General features: G+C 40.7%; 1 protein-coding gene across 14 annotated transcripts in view; it reads left to right on the top strand.

The window, feature by feature from the left end:
- TARBP1 (tRNA guanosine 2 -O-methyltransferase TARBP1) overlaps positions 1-27,848 on the top strand; it is a 67,245-nt gene that overhangs the window by 21,301 nt on the left and 18,096 nt on the right. For 9 of the 14 annotated variants that reach the window (XR_015157167.1, XR_015157168.1, XR_015157169.1 and 6 more), the window contains 9 exons: positions 3,757-3,856; positions 4,739-4,911; positions 16,286-16,383; positions 19,817-19,978; positions 24,195-24,379; positions 25,080-25,341; positions 25,448-25,636; positions 26,992-27,173; positions 27,639-27,710. Coding sequence is in view for 10 of the 14 variants with exons in the window: in XM_086382881.1 (XP_086239007.1) it covers positions 3,757-3,856; positions 4,739-4,911; positions 16,286-16,383; positions 19,817-19,978; positions 24,195-24,379; positions 25,080-25,341; positions 25,448-25,636; positions 26,992-27,173; positions 27,639-27,710 (1,423 nt within the window). In the remaining 4 variants the exon portion in view is untranslated. The remainder of the gene's footprint in view (positions 1-3,756; positions 3,857-4,738; positions 4,912-16,285; positions 16,384-19,816; positions 19,979-24,194; positions 24,380-25,079; positions 25,342-25,447; positions 25,637-26,991; positions 27,174-27,638; positions 27,711-27,848) is intronic. The other 5 variants (XM_086382888.1, XM_086382887.1, XM_086382886.1 and 2 more) reach the window with 1 other exon arrangement.

Genomic DNA, 27,848 nt, shown 5'->3' on the forward strand with positions numbered 1-27,848 from the left:
AAATATATTGAAGAAATTTATACTTACACAGTTCATCAGAAAGGGTGCCTACTTAAAATGTAACCAAGATACCTGAGGAAAAATCCCGAAGTAGTATATACTACAGCTGAACAACAATTTTAGAAACAGCTTTATTGACATATAACTGACATACATTAAATTGCACATATTTAAACTTTATACAGTGTGATGGGTTTGACCTCTGTGTATTGCGTATGAACCATTAGCATAGCAAGATAATGAACCTGGCAGTCACTCCCCAGTGTCTTCGTGCCTCTTTGCCACCTGTGGCTCCTGCTCCTGCCTGTTCCTCTGCATCCGCAGACCACCTTGACACGCTTTCTGACACTAGTTTGCATTTTCTAGAATTACAGTCAGTTTTTAGAATTCGTAGTAGCAAAATTTGACTGATAATTCAGGGTTAACTTGGCATTAAGATGACTAAAGATAGCCAGTGACCTTTCGTTTCTTTAAAACCATTCTTGCCTATACTTTTCCAGCCTCAGTGAGAGAAGGGGGAGAAGGTGTAAAGAATTCTTTGCCAGTGGTTCTCAGAGCATGATTTCCAGACCAGCAATATCAACATCACCTGGAAACTGTTTAGAACTGCGGATTCTCAAACTCTATCCCACACCTGCTGAAACAACTCTGGGTGTGGGGTTTACCCTCTGTATTTTAAGAGGCCCTCAGGGGGAATTCTAAACCACATGCTGAGGTTTGACACCCATTGTTCTGTAGCCTAGTAGAGGACGCAGGAAGCAGCCCTACAGCAAAAATCTCTGCTAGAGTGTCCTCCACTGGAGTAGTCAGGCACTCTGTTGTTACTGACCTAGTCCTGTGACTCTCCTTAAAATCAGGAATCTTTAAAAATCCATTAAACTTCTGATTTATAACCTTCCCTTTCACTTATCCAAAGTGAAAAGTTGTTTAGGACTTCAAAAAGTGCCACTGTGATTGGAAACATTCTCAAATAGCACCCCTGCCCCACTCCCATCTCCTAGAAGGGCCTCAAAAGGTATCTCATTATATGATTGCTAGAAAATGTAAGGAACTGAATAGCGTATTGGTATTTCAGTTTAGTCTTTGTTAACGATGAGTTTTTATATGTAAATGTGGGATATAAAGCACTTAACGTGAGTAAAAAGGGTTTATCATTCTTATGATAGAATGATAGAGAGCAGGTTTCAAAAATTCACTCTTATAAAAAGCACATAAATTTAACGTACTAAATTATTTTGGAAAGCACCAACATTTAGATTATCTAAAAATACACATTTCTTCAGTTCAGTTCAGTTCAGTTGCTCAGTCGTGTCCGTCTCTTTGAGACCCCATGAACTGCAGCACGCCAGGCCTCCCTGTCTACTGCCAACTCCCGGAGTCCACCCAAACCCATGTCCATCAAGTCAGTGATGCCATCCAACCATCTCATCCTCTGTCGTCCCCTTCTCCTGCCCTCAGTCTTTCACAGCATCAGGGTCTTTACAAATGAGTCAGCTCTTCGCATCAGGTGGCCAAAGTATTGGAGTTTCAGCCTCAACATCAGTCCTTCCCATAAACACCCAGGACTGATCTCCTTTAGGATGGACTGGTTGGATCTCCTCGCAGTCCAAGGGACTCTCAAGAGTCTTCTCCAACACCACAGTTCAAAAGCATCAATTCTTAGGTGCTCAGCTTTCTTTATAGTCCAACTCTCACATCTATACGTGACCACTGGAAAAACCATAGCCTTGACTAGATGGACCTTTGTTGGCAAAGTAATGTCTCTGCTTTTTAATATGCTGTCTGGGTTGGTCATAACTCTCTTTCCAAGAAGTAAGCATCTTTTAATTTCATGGCTGCAATCGCCATCTGCAGTGATTTTGGAGCCCAGAAAAATAAAGTCTCTCACTGTTTTCGTTGTTTCCCCATCTATTTGCCATGAAGTGATGGGACCAGATGCCATGATCTTCGTTTTCTGAATGTTGAACTTTAAGCCAACTTTTTCACTCTCATCTTTCACTTTCATCAAGAGGCTCTTTAGTTCCTCTTCACTTTCTGCCATAAGAGTGGTTTCATCTGCATATCTGAGGTTATTGATATTTCTCCTGGCAATCTTGATTCCAGCTTGTGCTTCTTCCAGCCCAGCATTTCTCATGATGTACTCTGCATATAAGTTAAAAAAATAATTAGGGTGACAATATACAGCCTTGACGTACTCCTTTTCCTATTTGGAAGCAGTCGGTTGTTCCATGCCCAGTTCTAACTGTTGCTTCCTGACCTGCATACAGGTTTCTCAAGAGGCAGGTCAGGTGGTGTGGTATGCCCATCTCTTGAAGAATTTTCCACAGTTTATTGTGATCCACACAGTCTAAGGCTTTGGCCACTAAATGGTATTTATAACATTTTAAAGAATAATATACAATAAAGTTTATTCTTTTGTTATGTTTTTAAACTAAGTTATCCTCCATGCAAGTGTGTTTTTAGTATTATCTTCTGTACTAGTCTAACACATTTGTATCAAAATAAATTACTCCCAATATATATTAGAATATTTGAAAATATGTTTTAAGTATTTGAACCTCTGGTCTGGAAAACTAGATTAACTAAATCTTTCTTGGAAGTTGAGGCAAAGAGTATCATCTTATGATAGAATGAAAAGGAGCTCTAGCTATGTTTTACTTTACTTTACCTGGCTTTCAGGAATAGGAAAATACTGATTTTTATCATTTAACCACGTTCTTCCAAAAGTTGTTCTAGAAACTTTGCATATATTACTTAATTTTTAAAATAAACCCAAGAAAAGTCACAGGTTTATGTAGTTTAATTTTGTAGACGATGACCTAAGCTTTCTGAGAGGACAGTCGGCGGTCCCAGGCTCCCATAGCTAACAAGCAGTGCACCTGAGGTTCAGACAGGAGTCTGAGATGTCAAAGCCTTTGTATCTGTATCCACCCCATCCCCTTTCCAGTTCCATTTTAGGGAACTCTCACCTCTCATCCGAGATGCCAGAATTGCCTCTTAACCGGTTACCTTGCATCTAGCTTCCTCTACAATCTCTTTTCCACATTATACCTAGAAAAATCTGTTTAATATAGAAACTTTGATCTTACAGAAGTCTCCTCCCTGTCTTTGTATCCATTCACTTAGACCTCTAGTGGCTTCCTTTTGCTTTTGGGGTGAAGACAGAAACCCCTTACAAGCCTATAAAGTCCCTGGTCTCTCCTGCCTGTTCCTGTAAGGTCATCCTTGGTGCTCCCTCCCACTTTATACCCCAGTCCTTTACCTGGAATATGGCATGCTCTCTGCTGCTTCAGAGCCTGGACATGCTCTTCCTTCTGCCCAGAAGGGTCGTGTCTCCCTTCCCCTACCTCATTCTTTCCTAGCTTTTGTACCCAGCCCAGTTGTCCTTGCTTCAGGGTGACTGTCTTACTCTCTAGTTGCACGATTTAGAACACTTACTGCTACTGTCATTCTACATTTGTCTGTATGTTCTTTGATGAATGCTCTTCTCTTCTGCAGTGTGAATTCCACGAGTATAGGAGCCATTGGGTCTGAGGCCAGTGCATGGCATGCACTCGGCATGCAGAGATGTCTTTGTGTTCACATTTAAGTGTATAAAAATGAACCATGCTGTGGGGTGTTCTACTATATTTCTTCTCAGCTGTATTTCTCTCATGTAATACTGATAAAACATATTCATTTAACTGTTTTATTTTGAAACATCATCCTTGAAGGATTTTGTTAATGCTTTGCCAACCTTAATTATTGTTATTTAAGGAGGAGAAAACAGCTGTATGCCTGATTGGTTTGAAGCTAAGCTTGTTGCTCTGATGGTGTTGCTGGCCATAGATGTAGAAAGAATGAAGAGTCAATATAGGTAAGTGTTTCTAAACTTAAAAAAAAAGGTGTTTTTTTTTTTTAAAAAAAGGCTAATCCTGTTTATAGTCCATATTCAGACTTTTCAGTGATTGGTATGGAATTGATCACAGCTTATTAAAGGAGGAAATTAGAATATGGCATCATACTTAAAGAAATGTTTAAAATTAACAATAAATGAATAATGCCAGAGTTTTGAACTTGAGAAGTGAAAAACACAACTGTGTATGCACAAATCACTGGTTCTGTATAAGAATATTAGAAGGATGGGTTGTAAGGTCCTAGCGTAAGATTAAGTAAAGACAGTTACTGGATTTTACCCCTTTATAAAATACGTAAATTAAAAAAAATAAAGTAATAATGATAACAGTCCCATTTATATTTTGAGAAATATGAGCAGATTGTCACCAGATTATAATTATTGCAAAAAGCAGCTTCCTTAGGTAGTCTCTTTGCATATACTATATATCTCTTTTCTAGACTGAGTTTCAGTACTAAAGTTGGTTATAACAGATTTTCACAAATCTTTAGTTTTTTATATTTTTTTGTTAACACGTCTCATTTCCTTGACTAGTATATATTTGTTTTGTTTTTTTCTGAAATATGGAAGCGAGGTCTCAGCATTTTAATTTGCTGATAAGTTGGATCTAGGATTTTGTTCATACTTCTGCCCAAAACCAAGGACATGTATTGTTCTTGTGCTTTCTTCTCCCGTGAATTGCTGCACTCACTGGGAAAGCATGAGTGGAAAGCCCCGTCCTAACAGGTCGTCCTTAAGAGTAATTCCGTCCAGTGGAATCTTTAGCTAACCAAAACTGTAGGTGGAAGACAGTTTCTTCATGCTTTTGAAATGCTTGATTTGGGCATGTCTTTTAATGTCTAGTGAAAAGCGGAGGACACAGAATGTATTAAGGATATTCTTAGATCCTCTCCTGGATGCCCTTGTGAAGTTTGGTACAAATGCCTACATGCCCTTGCTGAAAACTGACCGATGCCTGCAGTTGCTGTTGAAGTTACTGCACACTTGCTTGTTGAAAGGTTCCGGTACCCAAGATGGTGAGGATCAATAGCTTCTGTTGGTGTTTTGCCACGTATATCATTGGTACTCAGGGTATATCGTTGGTACTCAGAATGAGAAGAAATACCTGACCTTTTTCTTTAGCCTCATACATTCAGCAAATATTTGCTGCGTGGTGCTGGGCAGGCAGCATCGAAGGAGCAGACTGCCCGTCCGGAGCTGACATGTTAGCATTTGCATTCATTGTGCACTGTTGATTCCATATTGATGGAATATGATTTCATTTGCTTTTACTTGTTTTGTTTGTTTGTTTCTATAGGTTCTTATTGATTTCTAGACTATTGAAAATGATCACTATTTCATATATGTTCTAAGCCTAGATCTGTTTCTTATTGACACTGTGTAACAGGTTACAGAAAATAAACTAAAGCGTGAGAATAGCAATAATTTTATAATTACTTGTGCACAGAGGAGCGTGGAGGGCTACAGCCCGTGGGGTCGCAGAGAGTCAGAGACGACTGAGCGACTCAGCACGCAGGCACACATGTGTCCTTAAGCACCTCTGTGTAGAAAATACTTCATCCAGGAAGTACATTGTTGGTAGATGGAAGCACTGAGCACTTCCTTCCTTCCTTAAACTAAGATTTATGTAAAACAGTATTTCAAAACCCATGGACATTAGATATTAGAATTATCAGTGGGTAAGCCTTGGTTCCCAATATTTCTGATCAATTTCATTTGGAATTTTAGAAATTTTCCATTTGGGAAAGAATACTCTAGAGAAGCTTTGGTATCAGGTTAAACTGGAGGATAATATTGAAAGGTTAGATTTTCATATAGACTTGTGAAATATTATAAAAGCTACTGTCTGAGTTCTGATACTTGTGATAATGATAGCAGAGCCAAATGCTGTGCACATAGCAGTAACTTTTTATAAGATCTTACTCCTTTAAGGGCATAAACTTGTGTTCGTTTGACACATCTCGACTGTTGAAAGCACTTGACTCAGTACCCTCAAGCGCAAGACTGGGTCACGGGTGCCTTTTGGAAAATTATTGGGATATTTGATACACGCAAGAATATGAGATAGTTGTATATAAATTATGATGCAAAATAATTATATATCTGTGAATGCACCACCATTGCATCTGTTGCTGAGAACGAATTTGCCCATAACTTCTCAGTCTCTGCCTTTTCCCTCCTCGTTTTGGTTTTTATCTGTGTCACTTCCATATACTTAAAAAGTGATTTTACCACATAAATCAGTTTTCTCACAGTATATTATCTCATTTTCTTGCTTTTAAGCCTTATAGAAATGGTACTCTACTGTAAGAAGTCTTCTGTAACTTTTTCCACTTAGTGCTCTTCTAAGATTAATCCATGTCCTTTCATATAAATACTTCCTCATTTTCCCAGTGGTGTTACCTTCTGCTGTGTGATGACACCACAGTTAAGTGTTCTCTTATTGCTGGACGCTGGATTGCATTTAGTTTACTGCTTTTGTGTACAATACTGATTTGAACACTTGTCTACATGTCTCTTACAGCTTGTGTGTGTCTCTCTAGTGTATGTACCCCCAGGACCAAAATGAGTGGTTCTTAGGGTATGTGTGTATTCAGCTTTTAAGATAGTACAAAATTGTTTTTCCGAGTAGTTGTGTACATATTTTGTGTTCTCCCTTGCAGAATATAAGTTCCCATCGTTCCTCGTGCATCTCTTTTATTATACTGTGAGTAAGAGCCAAGGAAATCCACATTTAGTTTTGGTAGTAGTTGACTTCCAGATAACTGGCAAAACATGTTAGTTTAGTTAACTTTATTTGTAATTGAAGTCTAGTTGATTCACAATGTGTATTCATTTCTACTGTACAGCAAAGTCAGTTTATACACACACACACACACACATACACACTTGCTTTTTTAAAATACTCTTTTTCATTATGGTGGTGGCTCAGACGGTAAAGCGTCTGCCTACAATGCGGGAGACCCGGGTTCAGTCCCTGGGTCATGAAGATCCCCTGGGGAAGGAAATGGCTACCCAGGCCAGTATTCTTGCCTGGGGAATCCCATGGACGGAGGAGCCTGGTGGGCTACAGTCCAAGGGATTGCAGAGTCAGACACGACTGAGCAACTTCACTTTCACTGAATGTAGTTCTTTGTGCTATACAGTAGGACCTTATTTATCTGTCCTATGTGTAATATCCTACATCTGCTCATTTAGACCTATTTAATTAAAATAGATCTAGCAAATAATCTAGCAACTAACTGCAAGTCCTAGGATAAATGAACACATAATGGTGAAGTCAGAAATAACGAGGTGAAGTCAGCCCTCCATATTTATGGGTTAAACCAACTATAGACTGAAAATATTCAGGGCAAAAAATTCTAGAAAGTTCCAAAAAGCAAAACTTGAATTTCCCATGCTTCAGCACATTCTGCAGCAGACCTTGGCTAAGCCTGGATCTGCTGTGAAATGTGTAACGTTAAAACACACTCCTGGGAAATGCAGACACATTTTCACCTACTTACGAGCCATAGCGGCTTATGTGGGAAAACCCATTTTACTTAAAACTCCCCCAAAAGATGTCTTAAAATGTTCAAAATAAACTAAAACCTAATTAATAACCTTGGTGAAATGGTCTCTGCTGTCTGTCAGCTTAAAGCTCTAAATAAATGATGTTCTGATGATTACTTTTTTTTTATTCACAGTAACTGTACAATGTTTATTTTTATATTTGAGGAAACATACTATTAGTCAGATTGTAACTCTCCCCTTGTTACATTGGATTCAGTTCAGTTGCTCAGTCGTGTCTGACTCTTTGCGACCCCATGAATCGCAGCACTCTAGGCCTCCCTGTCCATCACCAACTCCCGGAGTTGACTCAGACTCATGTCCATCGAGTCAGTGATGCCATCCAGCCATCTCATCCTCTGTCGTCCCCTTCTCCTCCTGCCCCAATCCCTCCCAGCATCAGAATCTTTTCCAATGAGTCAACTCTTCGCATCAGGTGGCCAAAGTACTGGAGTTTCAGCTTCAGCATCATTCCCTCCAAAGAAATCCTAGGGCTGATCTCCTTCAGAATGGACTGGTTGGATCTCCTTGCAGTCCAAGGGACTCTCAAGAGTCTTCTCCAACACCACAGTTCAAAAGCATCAATTCTTCGGCACTCAGCCTTCTTCGAAGTCCAACTCTCAACATCCATACATGACCACAGGAAAAACCATAGCCTTGACTAGACGGACCTTTGTTGGCAAAGTAATGTCTCTGCTTTTGAATATGCTATCTAGGTTGGTCATAACTTTGCTTCCAAGGAGTAAGCGTCTTTTAATTTCATGGCTGCAGTCACCATCTGCAGTGATTTTGGAGCCCAAAAAAATAAAGTCTGACACTGTTTCCACTGTTTCCCCATCTATTTCCCATGAAGTGATGGGACCGGATGCCATGATCTTTGTTTTCTGAATGTTGAGCTTTAAGCCAACTTTTTCACTCTCCACTTTTACTTTCAGGGCCAAGTAACTGACCTCAGCACACTTCTGTCCTAACTACAGGCTGAATTTGTCGCAATAGTGGATATGATCCTCTTTGCTGAGTGTTACTTTTTTCCTGAGTTGCTTTTGTTTTCAGGCTTTGATCTTTTGTGTCTCTTTGAACTTTTCTTCCTAAATTAGGTTTTAATTAGTTTTTAAATTGTGGTAAAATATATGTAACAAAAGGTACACTTTAAACCTTTTTAAGTGTATGTGCAGTGTTGTGCAACTATCACCAGAGCACACCTCCAGGACTTTTTCATCTTCCCAGCCAAATCTCTGTACCTGCTAGATAATTACTCCCCATCCCAATCTTCCCTTCCCAGCCCCTGGCAACACCAGGAATTTCTGTCTCTGGGAATTTGACTGTTCTAAGTGGAATCATACAACACTTATCCTTTTATGTCAGGCTCATTTCACTTAACATTAGTATGTTCAAAAGGTTCATCCATGGTGTAGCCTGATTCAGAATGTCATTCGTTTTTAAGGATGAATAGTACTCTGTTGTGTGTGTGTGCCATGCTTTGTTTATCCATTCATCTGTTGGTGGACGTTTAGATTGTTTCCATTTTTTGACTATTCAAATAATGCTGCTTGAACATTAATGTACAAGTGTCTGTTCAAGTCCTTGCTTTCAGTTCTTTGGGGTACATACCCAGAAGTGGAATTGCTGGGTCATAGGGTAATTCTCAGTTGTGTCTGACTCTTTGCGACCCCATGGATTGCAGCACTCCAGGCTTCCCTGTCCATCACCAACTCTTGGAACTTGCCCAAACTCATGTCCATCAAGTCGGTGATGCCGTCCAACCATCTCATCCTCTATTGTCCTGTTCTCCTGCCTTCAGTCTTTCCCAGCATCAGGGTCTTTTCCAGTGAGTCAGTTCTTCGCATCAGGTGACCAAAGTATTGGAACTTCAGCTTCAGCTTCAGTCCTTCCAGTGAACACCCAGGACTGATTTCCTTTAGCATTGACTAGTTTGATCTCCTTGCAATACAAGGGACTCTCAAGAGTCTTCTTCAACACCACAGTTCAAAAGCAACAGTTCTTTGGCACTCAGCTTTCTTTATGGTAGAACACTCACATCCATACAAATCTACTGGAAAAACCATAGCTTTGACTAGACGGACCTTTGTTGGCAAAGTAATGCCTCTGCTTTTTAATATGCTGTCTAGGTTTGTCATAGCTTTTCTTCCAGGGAGCAAGCGTCTTTTAATTTCATGGCTGCAGTTACCATCTGTAGTGACTTTGGAGCCTGAGAAAATAAAGTCTCACTGTTTCCGTTGTTTCCCACCTATTTGCCGTGAAGTGATGGGACCGGATGCCATGATCTTAGTTTTTTGAATGTTGAGTTTTAAACCAGCTTTTTCACTCTTAACTCTTCACTTTCAACAAGGGGCTCTTCAGTTCCTCTACAATCATGGTAATTCTGTGTTTAATTTTTTTTTTTGACTGTGGTGTGAGGCCTGTGGGATCTTAGTCCCCGGCCAGGGATTGAACCTGGGCCCCAGCAGTGAAAGCGCCAAGTCCTAACCACTGGACAGCCAAGGAATTCCCTTTGTGTTTAAGTTTTTGAGGAACCACATGTGTTTCATAGTGGCTGTACCATTTAGAATTCCAGTTGGTGGTGCACAAGGCTCTAATTCCTCCACATCCTTGATAACACTTGTTATCTTTTATTTTTCTTATTTTTGATAGTGGCTGTCCTCATGAGTATGAAGTATCATGATTTTGACTGAGCTAGCTTTTTGATCAATTTAGGTACTGCTTTTGGCATTCAGGTTGTGACTGTCAGTTACAGGAAACAAAACCCTAAACATCATTCTGAACCTCTGCACAGTTTGTATATTGTGATGCAGTGTTAAATTTGAGGATGTGGCAGTGACTGGGGGTCTAAGTGAGAGGTTCTTGAGTCCTGTGGTAACTGACAGGAAACACGATGGTAACAGCAATGCGAACACTGGAAACATGAATAGCACCAACTTCTTCATGTCACTTTGTTCTCTCTTTTTCAAGCCCTAAACCTTCCCTTGTAATCTCAAATTAACTTTCTTTCAGTCTAATGGGTTTGAATGAATCTGTGAAAAGTAGATGTTTTTTTATGCTATAAGTTTGAGATATGAGTTGAGAAATAAAAGGCAGAGATTATAGAGGAGAGGAGTTTTCTGTTCTTACTATATTCATCGGTCATTTTCTGGGTTCATAAAAAACGTTAATTCCGGACTGTTTGCTGGTGGCTGCTTAAACTGGCAAGTGACTCATCCATGAGACACTTCAGAGGCCATAATAGGGCTGTCTTTATAATAGGTAACATGAATGTTTAAAATTAATACTGTGATTTTTAATGCGGTGTGTAATCTTTTTAAAAATTTATCTGTGAGTGATAGATGCAGCATTTTGCTAAATACCTATTTAAATCTTTTGCCTAGTTTTAAATCGAGTTGTTTTCATAATCTTGTATATAATAAGGAGAGTTTGTTATATATTCTATTAATAGATACAAGTCTTTTGTTGAATATGTGATTTAAAAATATTTTCCCCAAATCTGGAGTTTCTGTTTTTCACTCTCTTAACAGGATCTTTTGTAGAACAGAAGTTTTTCTTTTGATGAAGTGCAGTTTATTTATTACATAATTCTATTTCTTTCTTTTTGGCTGTGCTCGGTCTTCATTGCTGCATGGGCTTTTCCTCTAGTTGCAGCAGGTAGGGGCTGCTCTCCAGTTGCAGTGCCCGGACTTCTGTGGGGCACAAGCTCTCGAGCACAGGCTCAGTGGTCGTGGTCCAGGCTTAGCGTGTGGGATCTTTCCAGGTCAGGGATCAGTCCCTGTCTCCTCCATCGGGAGGCAGCATCTTTACCACTGAGCCACCAGGGAAGCCCCTGCTTTATGGTTTTTTAATTCTTAGATCTAGGATGTAAGCAGAGGTAATCTGTTAAGGTGGGAGGTGAGGTTGAGGTTTGGTTTTTGCCTATGAGTTTCCAGTTGCTCCAGACCATTTGTTGATGAGATTTCCTTTTTTTTGTTGAATTGTCAAAAATTAGTTGGCTGTGGTGGAAACAACCCAAAATAGATGGATGCGTGAATAGATAAGCGATATATGACTGTAAAAAGGAACACAGAAGTACTGACACATGGATGAATCTTGGAAATATTAAGTGAAAGGAGCCAGTTGCAAAATGCCATGTAATATGTGATTCCATTTACATGAAGCATCCAGAACAGGCAAATCTAGAGAGACAGACAGTATATCAGTGACTTAGGGCAGGCAGAGGAGGAGGGTTATGGGGTGGTGGCTCAAGGGGATGGGCTTTTCTGTCTGTGGTGATGAAAATGTTCTAAAATTGACTGGTGATGGTTGTACATATTTCTTGACTGTACTGAACACCACTGAAGTACACATTCTTAATGGGTGAATTGTAAAATATGCCATTTATAGCTCAATAAAATTGTTTAAAAACAATTGGCCATGTTTCTGTGGATCTATTTCTGGCTTGTTTTATTGATCTTTATTTTTGTCCCTTTACCAATACTGTACTATTTTGGTTACTGTAGATTTACAATAAGTCTTTAAATAGGTAGTGTGGTTCTTTCACATTTATTCTTTTTTGTCAAAAGTATTTTGAGCTCTTCTAGTGCCTTTGCCTTTCAATATAAACTTTGTAATCAGCTTGTCTGTATTTACAAAAAAAAAAAAACCCTACTGGAATTGATTGGAACTGAATTGAATATAAAGATCAGGGTTTTTTTGAGAATTGCTTTCTTTATTGAGGCTTATAATTCATGAATATGGTTTATCTCCCAGTTTATTTAGGCTGCCTTTTATTTCTTTCATCAGAGTGTTTTTTTAAGTCTTCAGCATCTATATCCTGTGCAGGTTTTGTTAGGTTTATGTAACATATCTTTGGGGGAAAGATTATTGTAAATGATATATTTTTTAATTTTTTGGTTTTGAATTGGGCTTTGCTAGTATACGGAGAAGGCAATGGCACCCCACTCCAGTACTCTTGCCTGGAAAATCCCATGGATAGAGGACCCTGGTAGGCTGCAGTCCATGGGGTCACTAAGAGTCGGACACGACTGAGCAATTTCACTTTAAGTTTTCATGCATTGGAGAAGGAAATGGCAGCCCACTCCAGTGTTCTTGCCTGGAGAATCCCAGGGACTGGGGAGCCTGGTGGGCTGCCGTCTATGGGGTCGCACAGAGTCGGACACAACTGAAGCGACTTAGCAGTAGCAGCAGTTGCTAGTATACAGAAATGTGATTAATTTTTGTGTGTTGACCTGTATCCTGCAACCTTGCTGAAGTGTACTTATTAGTTGAAGTTTTTTTTTTTTTTTTTTTTTAAGATCCTTGGGATTTTTTTGTAGACAGTGATGTCATTTGTGAATGAGGACAGTTACATTTGTAGGGTTTTTCATGGTTTATCCTTTAAATTTCTTTAGAATCTGGGGTCTGAAGTGATTCATTTGTAACTCCTGACTGGTGGTGGTGATCCCCTCTCTCTTTTTAAGACTGGCTAGTATTGACCTTTTCAGAGAAGCAGCTTTTGGTTTCATTGATTTTTCTCTGTTGATTTTTCTCTCTTCAATTTCATTGATTTCTGTTCTTTGCATCTTTCTGCCTGCTTTTGGTTTATTTTGCCTTTTGCTGAAGTTAAGGCAGAAGTTTAGATTATGATTTTAGATCTTCTTTTTTAAAATGACATCAAATGCTATGGATTTTCTTCAGTTTTGTATTATCTGCATCCCACAAATTTTGGTATGTTGTATCTTTAGTTCAGAATTTTTTTTTTAAGACTTTCTCTTTTACCCATGAATTTAGAAATGTATTTGGAGATTTTCCTGTTATCTTTCTGTTATTGCTTTCTGTTTTAATTCTGTTCTAGTCAAGAGAGCACACTTAGTACAATTTCAGCTTTTAAGAATTGTTATTTTGCTAGGGTATAGTTTATTTTGGACTATGTTCCATGTACACTTGGAAAGAATGTGTATTCCGCTATTATTGGATGTGGTATTCTATAGATGTCAATTATATCCAGGAGTTTCTTGTTTTTCAGTTTTATATTCTTGGAATTTAGGAGTGTTGAACTCCAACTATAATTTTGGATTTGTCTCCTTTTCCTTTTACTACTGCCAGCTTTGCTTTATGTATTTTGAAGGTCTGTTGTTAGGTAGGTTGTGCTTTTTCTTGGGAGTTGACTCTTTTATCATTACGTAATGTCCCTTTTTATCCCTGATTATTTTCTTCACTCTGAAGCCTACTTTGTCTGATAGTAGTATAACTGCTTGTACTTTCTTTTAATTAGAATTTGCATAGTACTTTTTTTTTCTGGCTTTGTACTTTTAGCCTATTTAATGAACATTATATTTAAAGTGAATTTCTTATGGACAGCATATAGTTGGAGCTTGATATTTTGTCTCTTCTGACAGTCTGTGTCTTTTATTTGGTCTAAACTATTTGCTGCTGCTGCTGCTAAGTCGCTTCAGTCGTGTCTGACTCTGTGCGACCCCATAGACGACAGCCTACCAGGCTCCCCCGTCCCTGGGATTCTCCAGGCAAGAACACTGGAGTGTTGCCATTTCCTTCTCCAATGCATGAAAGGGAAAAGTGAAAGTGAAGTCCCTCGGTCGTGTCTGACTCTTAGCGACCCCATGGACTGCAGCCTTCCAGGCTCCTCCATCCATGGGATTTTCCAGGCAAAAGTATTGGAGTGGGGTGCCAGTGCCTTCTCCAAAACTATTTGCATTTAATGTAATTATTTACATATTTAGTTTTAGAGCTGTCATTTTTTGTATTCTGTTTATTTTCCTGTTTTTCATTTCTTTCTTCCCTCTTCTGGCTTCTTTTGAGTATGAACATTTGTTTTGTCTTCCATTTTCATTATCTTTTGTGTTTTTTCCTAAATGTCCAAAGTTTTTTGTGTGATTGCCTTGGGGATTATGATTTGCATACATTTTTACAGTCAGCTTAGAATTAACATTTTACCAACTTGAAATTCATGTAGAAATGTTATTACTTTATAGGTCCCTTAATCTCTTCTCCTTCATTTATTATAGTTGTCTTACACCTACATTTGTTAAAATCAGTACCAGACAATGTTGTATTTTTTGCTCTTAACCATCAAACACGTTTTAAAGACTCAAGGGAAGAGTCTCTTGTATTTACCCATTTACAATTTTTGCTGTTTCATCCTCGACATTCCATGTTTTCCTGTGGTACTGTATACCTTTTGTTTGAAAAATGTCTTTTAATATTTCTTTGGAAGCAAGTTTGTCGGCAATGAATTCTCTTAATTTCCCTCCATCTGAAAATGTTTTTATTTTGTCTTCTGGAGAATATTTTTGCTGAATATGAAATTCTGGTTTGCTAGGTCTTTTCTTCAGCAATTTAAAAACATTCCATTTGTTTCTGACCTCCACGGTTTCTCATTAGAACTCTGTAATCATTCACACCCTTTTCTCCCCAGGTAGTAAGATGTTTCTCTGTGCACTCAGTACTGTGTCTTTGTTTTCAGTTTTGGGGAGCTTGGCTGTACCATGTCAGATTGCCTTTTTTTTTTTTTAAACCTGGCCATGCTGCACATGCCGTGCAGGATTTTAGTTCCCTGACCAGGAACTGAACCTGTGTCCCCTGCAGCAGAAGTGTGGCGTCCTAATCACTGGACCACCAGGGCATCCCCCAATTTGCATATTTTACTGATCTGTTTTCAAGTTCACTGATAATTTTCCCTTACATTTCTTTTCTGTTATTGATCCCATCCAGTGAGTTTTAAAATTTTCAGTTATTGTACTTTGAATTGTAAAATTTCTATTTGGTTTGTGTATAAGTCTTCTATTTCTTTGGTGAGACTTTCTGTTTTTCCATTCATTTCAAGAATAAGTGTTGAGTGTTGAGGCATGTTTTAATAGCTGCTCTAAAGTCTTTGTCAGATTATTCTAACATGACTGTCATCTTGGTGTCGTCATTTGTAGATTCTTTTCCCATATGAGCTAGGAATTTCCTCATACTTTATCCACCCAGTCATTTTGGATTGTATCCTAGATCTTTTGAATATTGTGTTATGAGACTCTGGATCTTATCTAGCTCTGTGGACAGTGTTGATACGTTTGTGTGGCGGTCAGCCAGACTGGCTTGGTTCAGGCTTCAGTTTCTGTTGCTCCAGCTTCTGTGGGTGCTGATTCACGGTCAGTTTTGCTTTCAAGCCTTTTGCAGTGCTGTCTTGACCTGTGCCCTGAGTGCTGCATCCAGCGGCCAGGCTGGCACCTGTGTGGTTGTCTGTTCAGTGCTGAATGTGGTTGACCTTCTGAGTAGCATCATATCCAGGGCCAGCAGTTCAGGGGTGAGCCTAGCCACCCTCCGTACACCACTTGCTGGGGCTATTTTCCTGATCACGTCCGTCTTTGGAATCTCCTAACTACTCACTGTCTAGTTCTCTGAGTTTCTCCTTTTTAATTTCCTGACCAGAAAGTGGGGGCTCAGTCTGCTGCCGGCCTTCGTGACTGCTCCTCCATCAGAGGGTCCAGTCTACAGCGGGACCAAAGCAAACTCACCACTGTTCAGGGTTATTACTTGCTAAATCCATCTGCTGCTTTTGACTTTTGAGAATCTTCACGTGACTGTTTTAGATATCCTGTCCAGGCTTTGTAGCTGAATTCAGTGAGAGAGGGCAGTGTACCTTTGCTGCATCTTATCCAGAACTGAAGCTCTTCAATGGTTTTTAAGATTAATTGTAGATATCCCGACTGTTATGTTATCAGAATTCATTTTTGGTAAGTGAGTCACACATATACCTAACAGAGTTGAACTTTTGCTAGAATATATGAGATGCATTGTACCAAATAACTTATTTCTGTAATTTTAATTGCATGCTTTTTTTCCTCCATACAGATGAGGTATTTACTCTTCTTCAGAACTTTATCATGTCTACTACAGAGAGCATTTCTGAATTTATTCTCAGACGACTTACTATGAATGAACTAAGTACTGTAAGTATTTACTTGAGTAACTTCAGTCTTTTCTTCAGTATTTTGAGTGATTACTGACTGGCAGGCACTGTTATTAAGTTGAAAGGAAAAATTAATGTGATATTTTCTTGAAAAGTGGCCTTGAGGGGCAGAAAAAATTGAAGCTTTAGAGTCTCCTAGTTCCAGTTCAATCAGTGTAACTGATCCTAGGAAAATCATATAGCTTTTCTGAGCCTCAGTTTCCTCATCTGCAAAGTGGAGATAAGATATCTGCTTCCTAGAATTTAGAGAGTACCAAATGGTATAACATATTTGAAGTACTTAGCATAGTACTTTGGCCCCAGGATCCAGAGATTCTGACTTGGCAGGTTTGGGATGGGACTGGGTGTCAGTACACATAATATATTTTTATGTCTGTATGTGATCTTCAAATGAAGTTAGAGTTGGGAATAACTAGCCTGAGGATGGCAACCCACTCCAGTGTTCTTGCCTGGAGAATCCTAGGGACGGGGAAGCCTGGTGGGCTGCTGTCTATGGGGTCGCACAGAGTCGGACACGACTGAAGCGACTTAGCAACAGCAGCAGCAGCAGCAGCCTGAGGTGAAGAGGATACTCCATGAAGATAGGTATCCTCTCTGTCTGTGCTCACTGCATAATTGTTCTTTCTAGGACATCTGAAAAAAAAAATTATAAAGTTTTCTCCTTTTCTTCGGGAATATTTTGAAAATATTAATTTTATAGAAATGGCTATAATTCTTAATTTGGGAGGGTTTGACATTCTCTAGGGCAGATGTTGGAGAAGGCAATGGCACCCCACTCCAGTACTCTTGCCTGGAAAATCCCATGGATGGAGGAGCCTGGTAGGCTGCAGTCCATGGGGTCAATAAGAGTCGGACACGACAGAGCGACTTCACTTTCACTTTTCACTTTCATGCATTGGAGAAGGAAATAGCAACCCACTCCAGTGTTCTTGCCTGGAGAATCTCAGGGACGGGGGAGCCTGGTGGGCTGCCGTCTATGGGGTCTCGAAGAGTCGGACGACTGAAGCGACTTAGCAGCAGCAGCAGGGCAGATGTTGAAACAGTTACAACTGAAGCGACTTAGCAGCAGCAGCAGGGCAGATGTTGAAACAGTTACAATCATTACATTGTCAATAGAGTGAGAAAGCATACCTATTTTAACAGCTTTTATTAGAACATCCAATTAAGGACATTTGTTTGATAGCTGATAAGCAGGTGTGAAAATACAAAAAGGCAAGTTTTATACAAAAATACCTGAGATATTTTGATAAGGCAAGGAACAAACTCCTCTGGAGGGGAGTGTGTTTATGTTTAGCATTTTTCTTATTCAACCATTGTTAACAGTAGTTTTGCTACACCTAAATTTCCAAGAAGACATTTAATGAAGTAACTTTTCATATTTCGTTCCCCTATCACTTTATTGTTATCAGTATTACCTTTCCATTTTATTATTAGAAGTTTTCAGACGTACACAAAAGTATAGTGAACCTCCTTGTCCCCAAGGGGGGACAGAAATAATATTTTTGTTTGTTTGGAGTCTGAAGCTAAAAGTAGTTTTAAAAAGGGGAAAGTTATTGTGATTTTGTCTTTCAGATTTTAAAAAGTGAACTCATTTCCAAAATAACTTTAAATTATTATGTAAATCCATTCTGTAATACATTTGGAATTAGAATTCCCAATTAAGTGCATTTGTTTGATAACTTATTATATTTTAATAAAAGTCTCTTCCCCACTTTCCTTCCCCTCAGCAGCGTGATAGTCAATATTTAACAACAGGCTCTCCCGCAAATGTCCGTTCTCTGATGTGTAGCCGTAAAAGTCCGTTTTTCAGGTGTGTTTGGGCCCCTTCTTTGCTCACTTCCTCCTGTCTAGGTGGCCTCATCTGCATCCCCACGTTCAGTTGCGCCAGGCACCTCACACCCGTGTCCACCTCTGCCTGTCCTTCTGGCTGAATGCCGTTCAGCCAGCTGCTGTTTGATACCTGGAGCTGGACTTTTCACACATACAGTGTTTGAAACGGAACCTCTTATCATTCCTGTAGGAGGTTATCCACCCTCCCCACGCCCCTAGGTTCGCTTCTCAGTGGACGTGTGTGATCCAACAGGCTTCTTTAAGCCTAAGACTTGGGAACCCTCCCTGGTACCTTTATCCATCACTCTCCCCCGCTGTGTTCAGTCTGTCACCACGCCCTGGCGTTGTCACTTCTCTCTGCACTGTATCCTAGCACTTGGCAAAGTGCCTGGCATCTAGTGGTTGCTCAGTAAACACTGATAAACTGAAGGAATCCTGTGCTTCCTGTGTGCCACGGGAGCCCGAGGGTAGAGTACTTGGCACTGTAATAGTGATCAAGGCCACCACTCAGGGCCCATCTCTTCAGCATGCTTTCTCTCACTTAATTCTTCCAAACCAAAACCTTGTGATGGAGAGATACACCCTCCCCAGTTTACAAATAAGGAATCTGAGGCCCAAGGAGATTAGGTCTCTTGTCATAGGTCACAGAGCTAGACTGAAACCAGTCTGCCTATGTGTAGGAGTTGAGAAGACCTGCATTTAATTCTGTTGCCCTGCTTACTAGCTTTGAGATGCTGGGTAGGTTGTTTGACCTCTCTGAACTTAGTCGTCGTCTTAGGCAAGTGGGACAGTGACCATTCCTTGTAAGAATGGAGTGTTACAAGTGCTGAAAGCAAAGGAAATGGCGGTTGCTATCGTTGTTGTTGTGATTATTTATGCTGTGTTAGCATGGAGCGCGGAGCTGTGCATCCCAGGCTGTGTGTGTGTGCTGGGCTTCCCAGCTGGCACTAGTGGTAAAGAACCTGCCTGCCAGTGCAGGAGACTTAAAAGATGTGGGTTCGATCCCTGGCTTGGGAAGATCCCCTGGAGTGGGAAATGGCAACCCACTCTAGTATCCTTGCCTAGAGAATCCTGTGGACCGAGGAGCCTGGTGGGCTACAGTCCATGGGGTCACAAAAAAGTCAAACACGACTGAGCAACTTAGCACACACACAGCCTGGGAGGCTTAGTTCCTGCCATCCATGCTAAGTCTCTTCAGTCATGCCCAGCTCTGCGACTGTACGGGCTGTAGCCCGCCAGACTCCTCTGTCCATGGGATTCTCCAGACAAGAGTACTGGAGTGGGTGGCCAGCGTGCCTTCCAGGACGCTCATAATCAAGGTGGGGAGCCAGCTTCGTGCTGAGTGAGTCGTGATGTGTGCTGTAACTGTGCTGAACGCAGAGTCACTGTCTAAGCACAGAGGAGGGTGTGCTCAGCTCTGCCTGGGGAGTTGATGGAAGGCTTCTTGGAAGAGGTGATTTCTCCCCTCTTCAGTGCCATCTTTCAGTACTTTTAGATAAACTTAATTTATTTCCTGTCTGAACTCTCCTGGTTTTGTGAAAATCGTGGACCCTGCTTATTAAGTGTTTTATTGTGTGTCTTAGGTTTCAGATCTGGATCGCTGCCATTTGTACCTGATGGTGTTAACTGAGCTTATAAATCTCCACTTGAATGTTGGGTGGAAAAGAGGCAACCCTATTTGGAAAGTTATTTCTCCTTTGAAAAATGCATCCATTCGGCATCTTCAGGAGATGGACCGTGGACAGGTAATCCTCTTTGCTTCAAGGCTTATAGTTATGTTGAATAAGGCATGCATGGAATACATACTTGACTATTAACAATATTTTGATACACAAAAAGCATCTGCCAAAATTTAATTTTGAAAATAATACCCTTTGTTCATAATATTTGATGAAGATTAAGACTCCTATCATAATATATAACATTATATTATAATAATAGAACAACTCCTGTCATAATAGGTATATAGCAAAGATATGGTATTCAGTTCAGTTCAGTCACTCAGTCGTGTCTGACTCTTTGCAACCCCATGAACCGCAGCACGCCAGGCCTCCCTGACCATCACCAACTCCCAGAGTCCACCCAAACCCATGTCCATTGAGTTGGTGATGCCATCCAACCATCTCATCCTCTGTTGTCCCCTTCTCCTCCTGCCCTCAATCTTTCCCAGCATCAGGGTCTTTTCCAATGAGTCAGCTCTTTGCATCAGGTGGCCAAAGTATTATTGGAGTTTCAACTTCAACATCAGTCCTTCCAATGAACACCCAGGTCTGATCTCCTTTAGGATGGGCTGGTTGGAACTCCTCGCAGTCCAAGGGACAATCAAGAGTCTTTTCCAACACCACAGTTCAAAAGCATCAATTCTTCTGCACTCAGCTTTCTTTATAGTCCAACTCTCACATCCATACTTGACTACTGGAAAACCATAGCCTTGACTAGACATACCTTTGTTGGCAAAGTAACGTCTCTGCTTTTTAATATGCTGTCTAGGTTGGTCATAACTTTCCTTCCAAGGAGTAAGCGTCTTTTAATTTCATGGCTGCAGTCACCATCTATAGTGATTTTGGAGCCCAGAAAAATAAAGTCTCTCACTGTTTCCATTGTTTCCCCATCTATTTGCCATGAAGTGACTTCAGTCAAGTCTTAAAATCATTTGAGTGGATTTTCACTAGGTCTTTTTCCCAGGTACCCGTCAGGGACACTTTAAGGTGTCCACATGCAGCAGTGTGGTGTCGGAGCCTCCATACCTGGCCTTCTCCCTCATTTTCTAGCCTAGTCGTGCACAGCCTCTCCCCTTCCTTCCCACAGGACACCTGTGCTGCATTCCTGCTAGGCCAGCACAGGGCCTCCCAGACCACAGGCACGCGCCGCATCCTGCCTCATCTGGGCCTCCCCATGTGGGTCCTTCCGCTGAGAATGCCGTCCCTTCAGCATACACTTGCCAGTAGCTGGTCCATCCTTAATGTCCCAGCTCAAATAACACTTTCTCTTAAAGGCCTCGGATTGGTGTCTCATGCTTTCCTTCATTTATCTATTGCTTTTTATGCCTTCATTTTTGTACTTATTTCCATTTTACTTGTTTTTGGAATAATTTATGTGTATATGTCTTCTCCATTAGATTTTAGTACCTAGAGGCACTTCTTAACATGATACATAATAAGATGTAGTGGTTATGAGCAGAGGCGTTAGAATTAGACTTCCTGGTTATGAATCCTGGCTTTATCCTTACCAGCTGTGTGACCTTGGGGAACTTACTTAACCTCTCTGTGCTTCATTTACTGCACCTGCAAAATGAGGGTTATAGGGTTGCTGTGAACATTAAAGCTAGCTCATTGGTGGTACACCTTTAGAACAGTACCTGGCACGTGGAAAGTCATCGATAAATGTTAGCTCTTGGCAATTAACACATGGTAAGGGTGTTTTAAAGTTGAGCTGAATCATAATCCAGTCTGGGCTGCTAATTAAAATAGCCCCTTAATTCCTTTAATAATCTAATTTTTGAAGTAGTTTTCAAGAAGTGTCCTAGAAGAAAATTATAAGGAGGGCTGATTAATCCTTCAGTATCCTATCCACTGCATATTAGTGTAATGAAGGGACATTGTGAGTTCTGAATGTGGACCAGAACCGTGAACCAGACCTCAGTGATTTTTAAAGATTGGCTTGCTTTCTTTAGTGATTCACTGAATTACATGAAGGTTAATAGAGCCCATATTATGCAACTCAAAAGTAACCCTGAATTTTATTTCCTGTATTGGCGGTGTTGCTGAGTAAAATTGATCTGTAGAGATACTCAGTTTACTTTGGGGGTGGCAGGGGCAGGTGTGGGATGGAATAAGTACTAGAGGGTTCCTTTCTGTAGAGGTGTTAGTGGTGGACAGTACTGGGGAGAACAGCTTTGATCTCTCAAAGAACCTGTCCAGGTTTTTGCCTGCACTTCTAGTTAGAGATTGATTTTCTCTCTGTACGTACAAAGCCAGGCTATCTTGGTCTCCTTCCTTTGAGCTCCTACATGTAGAGTTCCAAGCGCTTTATGTGAAATAACCCATTTATTTAATTTTCACAATAATTCTGTGAACTAGATTCTGTTACTGTCGCCACAGTACAGCAGAGTCAACCAAGGTGTGGTGTGTGTCCACAGTCAGCTGGTGGTAAGTGCACAGTCAGGGTTCAGACCTAGGCTGTGCGGTTCATGAATCCATCTCTTGTCAATAACTGCTGTGCTGCGTCACCTTGCCAAAAGCAGAATACAGCTGACTGAGGGAATTGTGTATGTATGTGCAAGGAGCCTGGTTTTTTCCTTTTTAAATAAATGGATGTCTCTCTCTCTCTTTTTTTTTTTTTTTGGCGGCACCATGTGGCATGCGGGTTCTTAGTTCCCTGACCAGGGATCAAACCTGTGCCCCCTACAGTGGGAGTGCAGAATCTTAACTGCTGTACAGCCAGGGAAGTCCCCCCACCTTTTGTTTTTAATTCTAGTTCAGCCAAACAGTTGAAATAAGACTCACTCATAGGAAAGTTGTATCCGAATTGTCTTTTAGTGTGAATTACTGAATTGTCGTTGTTGTTCAGTCACTAAGGTGTGTCTGACTCTTTGTGACGCCATGAACTGCAGCACACCAGGCTTCCCTATCCTTCACTATCTCCCTGACTTTGCTCAAACTCATGTCCATTGAGTCAGTGATGCCATCCAACCATCTCATCCTCTGTCTCCCCCTTCTCCTCTTGCCTTCATTCTTTCTCAGCATCAGGGTCTTTTCCGGTGAGTCGGCTGTTCGCATCAGGGGGCCAAAGTATTAGAGCTTGAGCATCAGCCTCGGTCCTTTCAGTGAATATTCAGGGTTGATTTCCTTTAGACTGGTTTGATCTTGCTGTCCAAGGGACTGTCAAGAGTCTTCTCCAGCACTACAGTTCAAAAGCATCAGTTCTTTGGCGCTCAACCTTCTTTATGATCCAACCCTCACATCCGTACATGACTACTGGAAAAATTCATAGCTTTGACTGTGTGGACCTTTGTCAGCAGAGTGGTGTCTCTGCTTTTTAATATGCTGTCTAGGTTTGTCATAGCTTTCCTTCCAAAGAGCAAGCGTCTTCATTTTGTGGCCGCAGTCACTGTCCGCAATGATTTTGGAGCCCAAGAAAATAAAATCTGTCATTGTTTCCACTTTTTTCCCATCTATTTGCCATGAAGTGACGTCACTGGATGTCATGATTTTCATTTTTTGAAAGTTGGGTTTTAAAGCCAACTTTTTCACCCTCTTTCACCTTTTTCTAGAAGCTCTTTAGTTCCTCTTCACTTTCTGCCTTTAAAGTGATATCATCTGCATATCTGAGGTTGTTGATATTTCTCCCTGCAATCTTGATTCCAGCTTGTGAATCATCCAGCCTGGCATTTTGAATGATGTACTCTGCATTATAAGTTAAATAAACAGAATGACAATATACAGCCTTGAGGTACTCCTTTTCCAATTTTGACCCAGTCTGTTGTTCCATGTCTGGTTCTAATTGTTGCTTCTTGTCCTGCATACAGGTTTCTTGGGGGACAGGAAAGGTGGTCTGGTATTCCCATCTCTTGAAGAATTTTCCACAGTTTGTTGTGATCCACACAGTCAAAGGCTTTAGCATAGTCAATGAAGCAGTAGATGTTTTTCTGGAATTCCCTTGTTTTTTCTATAATCCAGCAGATGTTGGTCATTTGATCTCTTGATTCCTCTGCCTTTTCTAAATCCAGCTTGTATATCTGGAAGTTCTCGGTTCACACACTGCTGAATTTTTATTCCCACTTTGTTTGTTCACCACCAGTTTGTACAGAAATGGTACAACCAAGTGACGTATGTTGGATTTCCTTTGCTTTCCTCTGATATTCAGCAGCAGGCACCAAGCAGAAAAGATGAGCATGAGATTCCGGCAGACTGGAATTCACGTCCGTACTGGTTACAAAAGGTTGTCCCATTTCCTCCCCAGGAGCCCACACTGGGTAGACAGATTCAGAGAGCCGTTAGCATGGCTGCCTTGGCCATGGTGTGTGAGGTCAGCCAGAAGCCAGAGCTACAGCTGGACTCTCTGGATGCGGGTCCCCCAGAAACGTTCATCTCATCACTCCAGCTCAATCAAACTCTGCAGAAGCCCCACACGGAGGAGGAGAGCAGGTACGTTCACCACTTGGACAGCAGCATGTACACTAAAGGCTTCTTTTTGCTAATGTTTAAAAATCCACTTTTGTCTCGGTCATTGAGGTAATTAGTGGTCGCTCACCCTTACTTAAAGAATTATTTAAGCTTTGAGAACAGGCTTCATTCAGATGATAATATATTATCGCATTATTTATCTCTATTACTGGAAACCCATTAATTTTTACGCATTTCCTTTTCAGTGAATCATTTAAAGTGAGTGAAAACACCTGCTTTCAGAGTAGTTAGGAAATTGAGTTTTCTGCGGTTTCCTTGTTCTTTGGTAGACAGAATGATTTAATAATGGCTGTTTAATTTCTCCCCTTGCCCACTCCAATACTCTTGCCTGGAAAATCCCATGGATGGAGGAGCCTGGAGGGCTGCAGTCCATGGGGTCACTAAGAGTCGGACACGACTGAGCGACTTCACTTTCGCTTTTCACTTTCATGCATTGGAGAAGGAAATGGCACCCCACTCCAGTGTTCTTGCCTGGAGAATCCCAGGGACGGGGGAGCCTGGTGGGCTGCCGTCTGTGGGGTTGCATAGAGTCGGACACGACTGAAGCGACTTAGCAGCAGCAGTAGCAGCAGCTTGTAAGGATAGTGTACTACTACATGCAAAAGAAATTGAGACAGACCTAAGGAAGGATGGGGTTTGTGACTTGACTTTTTTGTCTCAGTTTTTTTGAAGAGTCGTCATCTTCCCAAGGATGGGGGAAAATAGCGGCACAATATATTCATGATCAGTGGGTCTGCCTCTCTTTCTTGTTGAGAAAATGTCACACCCTTATACCAGCCTCAGAGGGTGAAATTCTGGAACCCACTCTACCTGCTGTTCCAATGGCAGTAAGGACTTTGCAGTCTGCACTGGAAGCCCTCACAGTTCTTCCTTCTGAGCAGGTCTTACCTGTGTTCCATTGTATGAAAATTTTGGTTCCCAAGGTAAGATATAGTGAGACATAAATTGAAGCATAACCATTGGAACAGACATCAGTTTCTGAAATTGTGATAAATCATGTGTTTCTTTCTTTTTATTTTCCCCTACCAGCTTCTGACCACCTCTGAATCACTCTGCATAGAATCTTTTGACATGGCATGGAAAATCATAGCTTCTTTAAGCAACACTCAGCTGATATTCTGGTCTAATTTTAAAGCTTTTGTTCAGTTTGTTTTTGATCCCAAAGTTCTTACCATCGCTGCGAAAATCAAGGGCCAGGCATATTTCAAAATAAAAGAGGTAACTTTTTAAAAATTGACATGAAAACGCCCATAGGATTTAGCATCTTAACCATTTTCAGGTGTACTGTTTTTCAGTTGTGTTAACTTTATTTACATAGCCGTGACAGATCCTGAGAATGTTCTCAGCTTGTGGAACTGGATCTCTGTCCCGTTAAACATCTCCCCCTTCCATCCCTCCCCCCACGCCCCTGGCAAGCCACCATTCTACTTTCGGTTTCCATGAATCTAATCACTTTAGAGAAAAGAGGGAACTTTCTGTTTTCATTTTAATTTGTGTAGCCTGTAGCACATGAGGAAGAGGAGAGGTATATTTGTAACTCCATATTAGTTTGTTATTTTTTCATTCAGTCAGTAAATATTTTGAATCTCTTTTAGTGTCATAAGTAACAACAAGAAAATCTGTTAGATGTAAAGGAGTAGGTGCAAAATGGTAGCCCGTGCACCATATCTGCCTTCCAAATAATTTGGTTCATCTAATCAAGTTAAAAAATTTTAAATAGTTGCCAGCTCTTAAGAATTGGGAAATTTGCACAAAAAATCTCTATTCCTTCTTCTCTTGGAAAATTGCATGATTGGCCAGCCCTGGTCATGTCTTCATGAGAGCAGCGGCTGGGTGTTGCCTAGCCGCTTGACTTGACTCATCCAGGTGGGCACACCCTTTCTGCTGCTTCACCCCAACCACGGCTTGATTTCTTCTGGACCCTGAGGGCAAATTCAGGTGCCATTTGTCAGTGCATCTGTGCCATTGCTTTTCTTGCACAAAGAAATATTTTTTTGAATATAACCTTATTGAAAGGTCTTTCTGGTTTCTGGAGCCATCTGTGTTTACAATCACTGATGCACAGGAGGGGACACGAGGCAATGGGACTGCATCGTGCCCGGGATGCACATACACTCCCGATCCAGAGGGGCCGATGGGAAATAAGTCTGTATATTGCCCTGCCGTCACTGTGCCGCCTCTGTCCTTTGCTGCCGCACGGTGCACACTCAGAGATGGTGGCTTCTTTTGCTTTGGGGACAGGGAAGCCTTGGCAAGTGTAAGGAAAACGGAACATGTCAAGGGTGAGGAGTGTCTTCTGCCTTTCATTCCATTCACTTTGGACACTTGTTCCTCTGGGAAAGTTCTGGGTGAAACCAGTGTCAGTAACACTTACTTTCAGTATTAAGAAATGAAAAATTAGCATTCTGTGATTGGTTTTCATCTTTCAAACGATAAAGTTTTTAATTTTTTAGACTATGATTATGTTGAAACTATCATTTGAAGCCATTCAAGTAACAAGTTTTGGCAACACAGATTAAAAAGAAAAAACTCGATTGATCAAATGATAAAGTAACTATTGTATTTCATTCCAGGTTATGTACAGGATAATTGAAATGTCTGCTATAAAAACTGGAGTCTTCAATATACTGATAAGTTATTGCTGCAGATCTTGGGTAGTTTCTGCTTCAAATGTGTCTTTATCAATTGCTAAAAATTACAATGAACTTGTCCTTGAGGCATGTATATTTGGAACCGTGTTTCGGCGTGATCAAAGGTAAAAGGTGCCATTATTGCAGCCTCTCATAATTTTTTATATTAAGTATCTATTTGGGTAGAATTGTGCCTTTATATTAGCGGAGAAGGCAGTGGCACCCCACTCCAGTACCCTTGCCTGGAAAGTCTCATGGATGGATAAGCCTGGTGGGCTGCAGTCCATGGGGTCGCTAAGAGTCGGACACGACTGAGCAACTTCACTTTCACTTTTCACTTTCATGCATTGGAGAAGAAAATGGCAACCCACTCCAGTGTTCTTGCCTGGAGAATCCCAGGGACGAGGGAGCCTGGCAGGCTGCCGTCTATGAGGTCGCACAGAGTCAGACACGACTGAAGCGACTTAGCAGCAGCAGCAGTGCCTTTATATTAAGATTTTCAATTAGAAAAATATTACTTAACTTTTTATTTGGGACTTTAATTTTTTTCCTCTAAAACTTGTTCTTTGTTGCATGTTTTTTATGGAAAGACTTATTCAGGATGTACAGACGTTCATAGAAAATCTTGGACATGAGTGCGCAGCAAATGTTGTTATTGAAAAGTAAGTGTGGTGGGTCTTCCCATCTTGCTATAATTGGAATATTCAAAATGTAACATATGAGAGATATTCTGTGTAAGATATTGCATGAGCCTTCACAATTGTTAGAAATTATATTCCCTTACTAATATATTTTCTTCA

This window comes from Bos grunniens, chromosome 28 (genome assembly GCF_055505025.1).
Source record: "Bos grunniens cultivar Pamir isolate PY7600 chromosome 28, Bosgru_T2T1.0, whole genome shotgun sequence".
Lineage (NCBI taxonomy): Eukaryota > Metazoa > Chordata > Mammalia > Artiodactyla > Bovidae > Bos > Bos grunniens.